This window comes from Benincasa hispida, chromosome 1, assembly GCF_009727055.1.
Source record: "Benincasa hispida cultivar B227 chromosome 1, ASM972705v1, whole genome shotgun sequence".
Lineage (NCBI taxonomy): Eukaryota > Viridiplantae > Streptophyta > Magnoliopsida > Cucurbitales > Cucurbitaceae > Benincasa > Benincasa hispida.
Genome location: NC_052349.1, coordinates 79,281,120 through 79,293,367, shown reverse-complemented (window position 1 = coordinate 79,293,367; position 12,248 = coordinate 79,281,120). Strand labels below are relative to the sequence as shown.

The window sequence follows — 12,248 nt, the reverse complement described above, 5'->3', positions numbered from 1 at the left end:
TTAAAACTCCAACAATCGAACAAAATTTATAAGCTAATAATGAACAAGATGTTGTGAATTCAACTACTCCTTGTAAAACTTTGAAGGTTAAATTTGACAATGCTATGTAAATTTGTCAATCTCGTGACTTTTTGATATAATTTATTCTTCTTTCCTTTTTGTTATTCAGAAATTACTTATGGAGTATCTTATGAGATTTATTAACTCAACATTCAAGCAATAAGTTGATGTTTTTTATTCTGTTTGTTCTTTTAGTTTGTAGTTTTTCAATTTTCTATCGGTCAATTTTCTCTTCCTTTTACTATTATTTGCTCTTCAAATGGAAGAATCTAAACAATTGAACGTTAAGTATGTCTTAAAATTATCTTTTCAACCTCTGAAAATGGTTGCCTTTCAAAAGATCAATAAAAATCTTTCACTTCCCATGGTATTGGAGAGAAGAGAGCAACATTAATGATTAAACTTCATAGATAATGGTTAGAATCGTGTAAGAGTGAGTAGCCACTCTCACACAATCTAAATATCATTGGACCAACCCAAATATGTACGCATATATATAAATTTTCATATATTATACTTTATATATTAAAAATTAATTTTTATTTTTTAAATTTAGATAAGAATTCAAAAATATGTATAAGGAAAGTGAAAAAATTAATTTTTATTTTTTTAAAAAATATACTTAGCTATATCGTAGTTTTTAGTTAAACATGATTTTTTTTAAGTGTTAACATTGAATAAATTCTATAAGACAATTAAACACTAAATAAAACCAAAGTAATAAAAATATATAAAATAAATCAAGTAAGATACAAATTTATAAATTTCAATAACATTTCCTTAAGAAAATCTAAAATGTACATATATATTTTAAATAATTAAATAATTAATATTTAATGGGTTAATCTAATGGATCAACTTAAATATTGATGAACAATTGCATAGGTAAGAATTGAATTGTCGACATTTGTAATGATAATTGATGTCTTATCATGATTTATGCTCAAATTGGATCGACCTTAATGAAATATTATTTGAATAAAAAATGGTAAGGTTAAAAATTATTTGTGATCCTGAACTTTTTAACAATTTAGTCGTTAAACAATAAGAAATTTTAATTTAATATCTATATTTTATGATTTGTAACGATTTAGTCCTTATCATAAAAATACCATTGAGATATAATGAAATTTCATACATAGGTAGATTAGACTTCATATTTATACTTTACGAAATTATTTATAAATTATATATATATAAAGATACTTCTTTATTAAAATTGATAATAAAGTTTGATGAGATTTTTTAAGGACTAAATTGTTACGAATTGGAAAATATAAAGACTAATATTGTTACATATTAAAGATAAACGATTAAAGCATTACAAATTTGAAACTAACATGTTACATGGTACAAATTAAATTTAGAAGGGTTTAAATCAATTTTTTCATTTAAGGACATGTTTAGGAGTGGTTATAGAAAAGTTAAAATAAATTTTGTCATTTTTTAAGTCATTGTAAAAATATATTTTTAATGGTTCAAACCCAATTTTGATGAAATGAAAATTAGACATAAAATTAAGGATTATGTTAATTTTGAGTGATTAAAGGTAGAATAGATTTTAAACAATTCAAATGAACTTCAAAAAAAAAAATAATAACTTTTTAGGACAAAAAAAATGATTTTTAACCAAGATTGTAAAATAGTGGAAAGAAGTTAGGAAGGAAGAGAAATTTGTACAAATGACTTCTTTCTAGAGCTAATTGAAAATTAGTCCCAAGTTTAAAAATTTAAGTAAGTTTGACTTTTTGCTTACATTCACGTTATGTGAAACTACCATTTTAATCCAGAGGCTTCTTCCTTCTTCTATATGCAGATTTTTTTTTTTTTTTTCAATCTAATTTGCAGCTTTTTTTAAAAAAAAAAATCTAATCAATTATTCAATTCTTCTTCAATTGATTCTTCTCATTCTTGAACTGATTCCTTTGATTCTTCTTTTCTTCATTTGCTCAATCGCACTTTTTTTAGAAATAAGGAGAGTGAACAAAAAAACGAGAGTAACAAGATTTATGAACATAAAAACGCGAATTGAGAAGAATGATAGAATGAGCGAAAAGCAAGAAGAGAGAGTAAAAAGATTTGTAATTACAAAAAGCAAATTGAGAAGGAGATGAAAATGAGAACCAAAAATAAGAAGCAAGAATTGAGAGCAAAATCCTGACGTGTACCTTCTTAATAGAAAATAGTAATTTAACATGATGCTAATGTAAATAAAATGCCAAAATTTATTGTTATTTAAATTTTGGGCTAGCTTTCATTTGGGTCCTTTGTAATAAAAAAAAATCTCAACGGCGAAGGGAAATGAATGAAAAATAGTGAAAGAGGACAGAGGAAAGACAGAAGGAGAGGGTTGAGAGATAAGGAACGAATCAGAGAAGAAGGCTCTGCTTCCGTCTTTCAATTCTTCAATCTCCTCTCTTTCTCATTCCCCAATGAGTAATTTCGCTTCCCCAGCCAGGTTATTCACTCCTCTCTTTCCCAATTCTTCCTACTTTCTTCTTTTCTTTCTTCTAATTGCTTTCCACTAACCATTTTCCTCCTATTTTTGCAGCGCCTGCACTTCTCTGGGATGGAAATCTTCGAGCTTCTTACTCGACTCGCCCCTGAAATCTACCAATTCCATTAATTTGCTTGTTTCAGCGAGACGGGTCTCCAATAAACCCATCTCTGTTGCTTGTTCCTCTTCCTTATCTGGTATGCTTTGTTTTGTCTATGAGCTTCTTTTCCGTTTTAGTTACCGCTCATTTTGAATTGGGTTACTCTCTGTTTTGGCATTGAGAGATGTGGTAGTTTTGTATATGGAGATTCGTAATTTGTGTGAATTGTTGAAATCCTGAATATGGGGTTTGGTGTTTTAGTGGGGGCTGGATTTTTGTTGACTTAACTGAGTGGAATTTTGGAAAGAATTTCATTGTTCGTGGTTGCGGGGATTTTATTTAACTGTTTGCTGAGTGGTGAAGCTGTCCTGCAAACTACAAACTGTTGATATTTGCTTACGCAATCTCAATCAGAGTGTTATGGTGGGGAAATTGTTGGATGACTAGCACTGTACAAGCGTTGTAAACCATGCTAAAACGTTATGATAGTTTATAGGCTTCTTGAAGTGTAATGCTTGGCAAGTGGCAACCTAATGGAATTGAACTTGAACCTGTTTGATAACCATTTAATTACTCCTTTTGGGGCTGTGCCGTTAAAATTCACCCAACTCGATTGTACCCATTGTTGGAACTCCAGTGTCGATGTCATTGAACGGGTGAGTTGCTAATCCCTTGGGAACCATTCCTTTGGAGAACTTTTCAAATAGTACAGATGATGTTCGTTTAAATTACCTTCAATTTCTTGATGGCGTACTTCTTTTCTCCTTTACGGATTCAGATTCCCTAGGCCAGTGACCTCTTTAACGTGATAAAAAATTTTGAGAAAACTTTCTGGTTTGAAAGTTAATCTGATTAGTTGTACTTTAGTTGGTACTTATATTCCTTCCCATGAGGTGCAGATGTTTACTGATCTATTTCATTGTAACAAGGGTCGAGGAAGATTTATAAATGTTGTCCTTGGTTTTCCTCTAGAGGCCAGCCAACTCCAACGTGTAAAAGAATTATCTTCAACAGACTTTGAGCGTCCAACTTTTAGAAGTGAAGAAAGTTCCCTCATCTCCAAAATGATAGACTTACTCTACATGGTTCACATGGTTCTCTACTCACATGTGATAAAAAAAATTAACACAATTGCTTAAGGATACCTTGCCATTTGTTAAGACATGATTTTCTAATCCTTTAGGAATATTTATAACTCTTGAAATTTCTCGTCACAGGATTTTGGAAGGAATTGACAGCAACAAAAGGATCTCTTTTATTTTATTATATCTTTAACATAGTTATGCTTGTGTTTAACACTACAGTTCTTTCCTTGTATTTGAATTCTGAATTATGGGTGGTGCTTATTTTCACTTTTCAGTGAATATTTTGGTCAGATCCTCCACTATTGGTGAAGGCAGCGAGAGGAGATCCTGTTAGTCGCCCACCAGCATGGATGATGCGCCAGGCAGGAAGGTATATGGCAGTTTACAGAAAACTTGCAGAGAAATATCCATCTTTCAGAGAGAGATCAGAAACAACTGATCTCATTGTAGAAATTTCATTGCAGCCTTGGGAGGCCTTCCATCCAGATGGAGTTATAATTTTCTCCGACATCCTAACCCCTCTACCTGCATTCGGCATTCCTTTTGACATAGAAGACGTAAGAGGCCCTGTTATTCACTCACCTATTCGCTCTGAGGAGGGATTAAAAGCTCTTCATCCCATTGACCTGGAGAAAGTTAACTTCGTGGGGGAGTCACTTAAACTGCTACGCAAGGAGGTAGCTTTTGTCTCAGTTTCATGCTTATAAAGAAAAAGGACAATATTTTGTATCTCCAAATGTTTGATAGTAAACAACTTTGAAGTCGCTTTTTGGATTGTTCGTTTTGTATAGGTTGAAAGCAGTGCTGCTATTTTGGGTTTTGTAGGAGCTCCTTGGACAATTGCAACGTATATAGTGGAAGGGGGTACGACACGAACATATACGACGATTAAGAGAATGTGCTACACAGCACCACATGTGTTGAAGACTCTTCTTTCTCATTTGACAGAGGCAATATCAGAATATATTATTTACCAAATAGAACATGGGGCTCATTGCATACAAATATTTGACTCATGGGGTGGACAGTTGCCACCTGATATGTGGGAGTCCTGGTCAAAGCCGTATATTCAGAAGGTAAGCTGTCTTGTCCCTTTTTAAAATTCCTTTCAACCATTCAACATACTTCTTTTCTTTAGCTGGCCAATTTTCTGATAGAGAGAACTTGGATCAAAGCAAGCCGCCACCTCCATTTCTTTAACGACACCTTATTGGCCAATTTCAACTTAACATAACATGATGAATCCCTAAAATGTCAGGATAAAATAGATTAAGTAGCAATATCGGTAACTTGCCAATCATGATCTCTTATACTTAGTCATCATTGGGGGTCTTTTTTGGCAGATTGTGAGTACAGTAAGGGGCAAGTGCCCTGAAACACCACTTGTTCTCTACATCAATGGAAATGGCGGCCTTCTAGAGCGTATGAAAGGAACAGGAGTCGATGTTATTGGGCTTGACTGGACAGTAGACATGGCTGACGGAAGGAACAGATTAGGAACTGATATCAGTGTACAAGGAAATGTTGACCCTGCTTATCTGTTTTCTACTCTTCCTGCTCTAACTGAAGAAATTCAAAGGTTTGTCATTGAGCTTCCTGCTCATCTTTGTTTATGGCTGATAAGTTTTAGAGTGTTGGGCCTACTGTTTAAGTGCCAGGAGAATCCGGTTCTTGTTATTTGCCCCTCTCTAACTTTCTGTACCTCACTTTAAGGAAGAACCGTACAAGCTGATGGTAACTGGCTAAGAATGGAGTCCCTATCCTAGAATCCTATTCAATTGCTTGCTTCATATAAAATAATGGCAGAAGTAGCATATTGCATGTAGATACATAAAAAGTATCTCTTGTTCTAGTTTTCCATTTCCTTATTGATAAAGGATTTCATGTGATTTGGCTTCTTTCTTAACCTTTAAACATATGGTTTTGTTCGTAGGGTTGTGAAATGTGCAGGACCAAGAGGACACATTCTAAACCTCGGACATGGCGTCCTTGTTGGTACACCAGAAGAAGCAGTTGCACATTTCTTCGATGTTGCTAGAAGTTTGAACTTCGATACCTTGTCTCAAGATTTGACAGCCCAAGAGCCGAAATTGGTAGCATAGTTGAGTAAGAGCAATACTCGATCATTTTGTTTAGAATTGGTCGAGTTTTTTACAACCCTGTTGGAAGCAGCACAGACATTTGATTTAACATTTGGCTTTCAAGTCCTGAGATTTCTGTGTACATGCTCAAGGGTTGGCCTATTTTGTGTGTGTTTTTTTAGCCTCTTTATGAAATTCTGTATCAGTTGTAGTAAAACCCTCCAATTTTTGAAACAGTGGTCTCTCTCTCTTCCTCAAGAACCCTCTTCTTGTTTTCCTTCTCCTCTTAGTGGAATCCCTCTATCTCTCTCTCAAGGACCCTTATCTTGATTTCTTTTTCTCCTTAGTGGGATCCCTCTCTCTCTCTCTCTCTCACACACACACAAAAGCACCCTTATCTTGTTTTTCCTTTTCCTCTTAGTGGGATCCCATCCCATATAACCTTTATTCCAAAGGCTGTTTTGAAAGGGATTGAACAGAGAAAAACGAGAATCATACATTTCTAAAATTACTCGATATTGTGAAACGATCTTACTCGAACAAGGTCTATTCTAATAGATTGTACAACACTCAGTTGTGAGCATTATTTGTCATGGTGAAGAATGGTTATTTTCCACCTCCAATCTCAAGAAAGGTAGTTTCCTCATTAAAGAAGAGAGAAGAAAGAGTGTCCTCACCAAAGAGAGCCTCTTCTTTCTCTCTTTTTCAAGGTACTTGTAATGAAATGACATCAACAAAGGGTAAGAGAGAGAAGAGACTGGTGAAACGAGTCAAATAGACTTTAATACTCGCTTTGGTTTCATCTGGCTCAAACTTATGGGCGTTGACCTCTTTCAGATTTTTTGTTTCTAATAAGAAAAAGTGTCTTGATTTTAATTTCTAAATTACTATCTTTAGGTCTACGTTTGTTGGGACAGTTGCTGGGATTATCAAAACACGTATATGGTCTACAACTTTTGCAGCTAAAATAATAATAAATAGTAAACAGTAGTGATATAATTTAGAAAATTTGGAAGTTTCTTCTAAAGAAATTGAGCTCGTTTGCATCTTACAACTTTGTTCATTCTGTTTTTGCATCATAATATCAAATATAGTAAAGTCCAAGAAGAAAAATATAAGTAAAATTCTAAAATTTAACCTCTATAGTTTAAAAAAAATTAAAATTTAATAGAACTTCATAAAGAGTTCCTATAGTTTGATAAAATTCTCATAAATAGTTACTAATGATATCTAAATTCTAAGCTTTTTTTAATCTTAGAGACCAAAATTGTAATTTAATCAAATATCAAATATATTAAGAATGGAAGAAACTTAAAGGACTTGTTCAAAAGATATTTTAATGATAACAATAATCCGTTTGCCCAGTTCCTTGTTCACTTTTTGTTATCTATTTATTTTTGGTTAAAACACACGGGAAAATTTGTGGCTATTTAGTAATAAATATTTAATTCTTGGTCTAATAAGTTCTTAAATCTTCATTTTTGAGTAATAATTCCATGACAAAGTTAAAAATTCTAACTAATCTATTAAATATAAATTTGAATATTATATTTTATGAAACTTTACATTTGAACTGTGTCTAATATATCTAACTTTTAAAATATCAACGTTAAAGAACCAAATAAACATAAATATAAACATCAAAATTAAAGGACTCAATTTCAATTTTACTAATTTTATTAATCATTTACAATCATGGTATTCAATTTTTACGATGTATTCTTTTCATTATATCATAAAAAAAATACAAAATAAGTGAAAAAAAAAATATGAATATAATATAAATATAAAATACTTTTTTTTTTAATTTTATTTTTCTAGTCTTTTGCACAATTTTTATCCTTAGTTTTTACCCTGTGGTGATCACTAATTTTATCACAAATAATATTCTGAATACATTGTGCATCACTTACCATATTATTCATTAATAATTTGAACTAAAATCAGCAAAAGTGAAAAATAATCATCCATTACATAATTTTAAGAACTCAGCCAACAATCATAGATTCAGTATACTTGTTGGCATTTACTTTTAAAATATTATTATAAAAAAAAAATATTCGATACCAAATGTTGTCAATTTTTTTGAAATTGGATTTCATTGCTCCTCTTGCAATGATCCTTTTAGTTTTCTAATTCTCATAAAAGATGGGAGATAATAGAACTTAGAGAAGAATGTAATTCATCTAATAATCATCATCATACAAAGTATGGGGCACATACTCCTGCCGAAAGAGACGCAACTTTAGAGACCGTTACAATTTGAGAGAATTTTGACACTATAAATTCTTCCAAATATTTCATTAAAATCCACACCAAATGGAACCATAGAGACATTAGATTGATGTTATTAAAACCGAAAAGAGTAAAAGGCTACTGCACTTTCCCTTTTTAGGCACCACTTGCGTATAATCGAGTCCATTCCTTTGCTGATAAGATCCAAATCAGAAAATGGTGTCAGTCACAGACTACAACAAAGGAGTATATGCTAATTTCTGTTGAGCTAATCTCATGTTGCTATTTATCATATTCTTCATTCTTCAATTAAAACTTAGGCGTTCATATTGTTTAATTAGGACTACGAATAACAAAATTCAGATAAAAAACTAACCATGATATTAGAACTTTAAAGAACATACGATCCAAATTGACACGGTTAAATGAAGACCACAAAAGGATAATTATTAAGCAAAAAGGTTAACTTGCGCAATGATTTAGACAAACTCACCTGTTTCAACAGCTTCTGCCTCATTCGTTTTCCAATGTTTGGCAATGTTCTCGGAAAGTGGATCATCTGGGTTTGGAGCACTCAGAAGTGCTTGAATACTAACAGAGTGATAGAAAAGGTAACTATTACTAAAAAAATTTCATAGAAAGGGGGCGCGGAACAAGAATAGACGAAATAGATGCCTCTGGTGATTGAATTTCTTCAACTTTTGTATAGTTATTGGAACTTTTGTAGATAGATAAAATTTCCCAAGGAAATGACCGCAGTTAATAATTTCAGCTCTCTAAACCAATGTGTGCATTACAAAATTCATGGGGTCAAATTCTTAGATTTGTATTTCTTCGAATTAATTAGATGAGTGGAAGAATATCAAAATGTTCAAAGCTAATAGCCTAATATTCAGTCACTGAAAAATCACACTTAACATTATAATAATACCTTAAAAGTACCGTTCGTATCTGTAGAGCTGGACTCCATTTGTCTTTCAGAATATCAAGGCATATCCTCCCAAGCTACATTACAGAAAATCACACCATCAATAACCAAACTGCAGCATGTTGGTTGGAGTGGCAATATGAGGAACCACGCAAGTAGACATATACCTTGTCAATATTTGGATGATAAATCTTTGTGAGAAATCGAACCTGCACCACAAAAAATAATCGCACGAAAAAAATAAAAATGTTAAAGTGTAAATGGAAAAGAAAGCAGAGGAAAGGGAAAAGATGGCGGTGGAGGCAATCAAAACAGGTTTCAATAAGTTCCAAAAGGACCACAAAGTGCACCTAGATACAGAATCTGCAGTTATGGAACATCAAGGAGGCATCAAATTGAACTCTTAAAAAGAACATTCAACGTTGCTTAAACACTTCCCTTGTTTTACATCTCTTTTATGGGTGGATCAATTTTTTATTAATAAGATTAACCAATTGAGTTAAATTAATAAAGTTAACGAGCAATGAGTGTCAATTGTTTCAGCATAAACCCCCCTCCCTCTCAACAGGTTTGACACATATACAACCCCACTCCTACCAAATACTTGACTACATACACATGTACTACAAAAAATAAGTAATAACGAATGATAATTGAAATATCATCAGTATGGAACAAATCATTAAATCCTTGAACAGCTTATTCACTTCCACAACAGTCCAGTCTGACAGACAAATAGTCCTCATATATAAGTTAAGAAAACAAAGTACTTTCAGGCATACTTACATCACTAGGTACATTCTACAAGAATTAACAATAGAAACTCCAAATATAAAGATTGGTTAGATTTGTTCTAATATTAGCCTAATTGAATTACAAGTTTGGGGGATGCTCTGGGGATCGATTTTGTAAATGTTCTGAGGAATGCATCCCCTGTTTCGTTCAGGCCCATACTTTTGTGGGCCTCTCCTTGTATTTTGTTCTTTCATCTTCTTGACGAAATTTGATTTTCTATACAAAATGAGAAAAGGAAGAAGTTCGCAACAACTGGACCTCTAGCAAGAACTAGCCAAACAAGTTTCCTCTCAATCTTTCAAAGCTATGTGCCTATGCCTGACAAAGCAGTCATAAAATAAGCCACTCCATCTCCAACCATGAGGATCTACCTACCAAAAACTCCCTTCAGGTAACATCAATTTTCTCCCATATGTTTCATAGATCAACCAAAATTGAGTTGTATTGCAAATGTCAATGACATGATTCATGAGAAAAACTGTGTATGTAAAGTAAATTATGATGACTTTGATCTTTTTATGCTGTATCAGTACAAGATAGGGAACACTTGCGACTTGTGAGAGGGGATGAAACGAAAGGGACAGAATATTACAATGATGGCAAATCCAGTATCTGATGAAGCTTTTAGTTTTACCACTTTGATGATGCATAAGTGAAATCATAATTCAAGAAATAAATACACGAAAATATAAGTAGCTAAATAAGTCTAAGAAATTTTAACAGCACATTTAGGGTAAGAAGTTCTCAAATGATCTTGAATGGTATTTGGAGCTCCTCCGTTGGCCCTGGTTTTTACTGGATACTTCTGTTAATACATCTTTGCTTTTAATGAAAAAAAGTTTACTACTTCCTTTTAAGAATATTAGTGGAAGAAATGAAAGTAAAATTTATCTAATAAGCTCAGAAGGAAAGAATTACAAATCACCTTGGGAGCAGCCATAGGATATTCCTCAGGTAAAAAAAGTTCCAACTTGAAAACTCCTCCTGCCAGTGTACTTTGAAGTCAGGACAAATATGCACATAAAAACATATAGAAATTGACTAACGACAGTAGATTTGACAATGGGTCAGGAGAAAAAAAAACCCAAAGGTGAAGGAATACATATAACATTATTCAATAGAAACAGTGAAATGATAATCAGAATACACCGCTAAATAAAATTTATTCCATGCCCAGTAAACTATAAGCAGCATGTTCCCGAGTTTAGCATTTAAGAAGAGTAAAATTCCATTATATCAGTAGACAGAAAACCAAAGTTAGAAAGGAAGATAAGATATATTTTTCTTTGAGTAAAAGATAATTCCATAGTTGATCTTCACTTTGAATATCAATTTCAAGATCAATAGCAACAAAACTTAGGCGAATCTACACTTGCATACAGTTGGTTCTATAGCCATTCACGTGTCAAGAGAATTTGACACTCCCACAACCACAACATACTGTCAAGTAATTTACCTTCATAGGGTGACTGAGTCGGGCCAAGAATCATGACGTTAAAATATCGCATGTTATCTTCTGACGGCGAGGCACTAATCCCAGGGGCTAAAATCGCACAAAATATCAAAGATCGAGATCAAATAAATCAAAATAAACTTCGACTTCATACTAATCCAACGAATTAATCAACCCAAATAAAAAATAACTCCCAGCAACAAGATCAGGAATCAAATAACCCCCACCCTCGATGAGAATCCGAAACTGACCTGGTTCACTGAGGAGACGCTGAGTTTCCTGCGATTGATCACAAAAAGGAGAGGAGAGAGATCAATTCCAGTAGCAAAAAGAACCCAATTCTACTAACACATAAATCTAAGAGAAAAACCGAAATCCAAAGAAGGAAACGAGACCATTAATTAGCGAAAGGAAAAAATCAACAAGACATGGGGATCGGAAAAAAGGAAAGGAGATCGTGAAGAGGATCGGAGATGTTACCTTGATGATTCTCCGGGGAAGATTACTGTTCGCCATTGGAAGGTGGATTGAAAGGTTGCGATAGGGTTTAGAGGAAAGGAAGAGAGAGAAATTGGAGAGGAGACGCTTTCCTCTCTCTAGATTATAAAAGACTTGAAGGAAGCTTTGAAGGTGGGAAGGTTCTGATGCACGACCCAATTATTTGTATCTTTCTGCCTCCATAAAACACACTCGCTTATATATTTTTCTTTTTCGTTTTATATTTTCTACCCATTTTTCTTCCTTCCCAATTTTTTTCATTTCATTTAAAAAAAACCCTAAAATCTTATTTTTTATTTTTTATTTTAAAAATTAAATCTATTTTCTATCAATTTCTTAACATAGCTGGCATCTTTCTTAATTATAATAATATCATTTTTTATCGAATTCTTAAAAAAAATATATATTTTAAAAAACTAGTTCTTTTTTTTAGTGTTTAAATTTTGACTTGGTTTTTAAAAAGGTGGATAAAAAGTAGACAACAGAATAAAAAATTTAGAGATGGAAAAAATATTT

General features: G+C 32.8%; 2 protein-coding genes across 3 annotated transcripts; one reads left to right on the top strand and one right to left on the bottom strand.

Annotated features, from left to right (window-relative positions):
• Window positions 1-2,341: 2,341 nt before the first annotated feature.
• Window positions 2,342-6,138, top strand: LOC120067527 (uroporphyrinogen decarboxylase 1, chloroplastic). 2 transcript variants are annotated; one of them, XM_039019079.1, is made up of 6 exons: window positions 2,342-2,518; window positions 2,612-2,754; window positions 4,034-4,419; window positions 4,534-4,818; window positions 5,086-5,321; window positions 5,676-6,138. In XM_039019079.1, the coding sequence occupies exons 1-6, from the start codon at window positions 2,493-2,495 to the stop codon at window positions 5,842-5,844; spliced, it is 1,245 nt and encodes a 414-aa protein (XP_038875007.1). In that variant the 5' UTR covers window positions 2,342-2,492; the 3' UTR covers window positions 5,845-6,138. The 2 variants fall into 2 exon arrangements, with proteins under 2 accessions (XP_038875007.1, XP_038875010.1); XM_039019082.1 differs by lacking the exon at window positions 2,342-2,518 and having other exon boundaries at window positions 2,616-2,754; window positions 4,018-4,419.
• A 1,841-nt stretch (window positions 6,139-7,979) lies between these two features.
• LOC120085915 (ubiquitin-conjugating enzyme E2 36) lies at window positions 7,980-11,893 on the bottom strand. Its single transcript, XM_039042231.1, has 8 exons — window positions 11,715-11,893; window positions 11,486-11,513; window positions 11,238-11,324; window positions 10,707-10,765; window positions 9,154-9,195; window positions 8,990-9,063; window positions 8,552-8,649; window positions 7,980-8,252 (listed from the first exon to the last, which is right to left on the bottom strand). Exons 1-8 carry the CDS (start codon window positions 11,748-11,750, stop codon window positions 8,215-8,217), a joined length of 462 nt encoding a protein of 153 aa, XP_038898159.1. The 5' UTR covers window positions 11,751-11,893; the 3' UTR covers window positions 7,980-8,214.
• Between the last annotated feature and the right edge of the window lie 355 nt (window positions 11,894-12,248).

Coding starts and splice junctions, on each gene's coding strand:
- LOC120067527 (XM_039019079.1), top strand. CDS start 2,493: ATGAGTAATTTCGCTTCCCCAGCCAG. Junction 4,819..5,085: donor CAAAGCCGTATATTCAGAAG/GTAAGCTGTCTT, acceptor CTTTTTTGGCAG/ATTGTGAGTACAGTAAGGGG. Junction 5,322..5,675: donor CTAACTGAAGAAATTCAAAG/GTTTGTCATTGA, acceptor TTTTGTTCGTAG/GGTTGTGAAATGTGCAGGAC.
- LOC120085915 (XM_039042231.1), bottom strand. CDS start 11,750: ATGGCGAACAGTAATCTTCCCCGGAGAATCATCAAG. Junction 8,650..8,989: donor ATACGAACGGTACTTTTAAG/GTATTATTATAA, acceptor TCACTCTGTTAG/TATTCAAGCACTTCTGAGTG. Junction 8,253..8,551: donor GGCAGAAGCTGTTGAAACAG/GTGAGTTTGTCT, acceptor GGATCTTATCAG/CAAAGGAATGGACTCGATTA.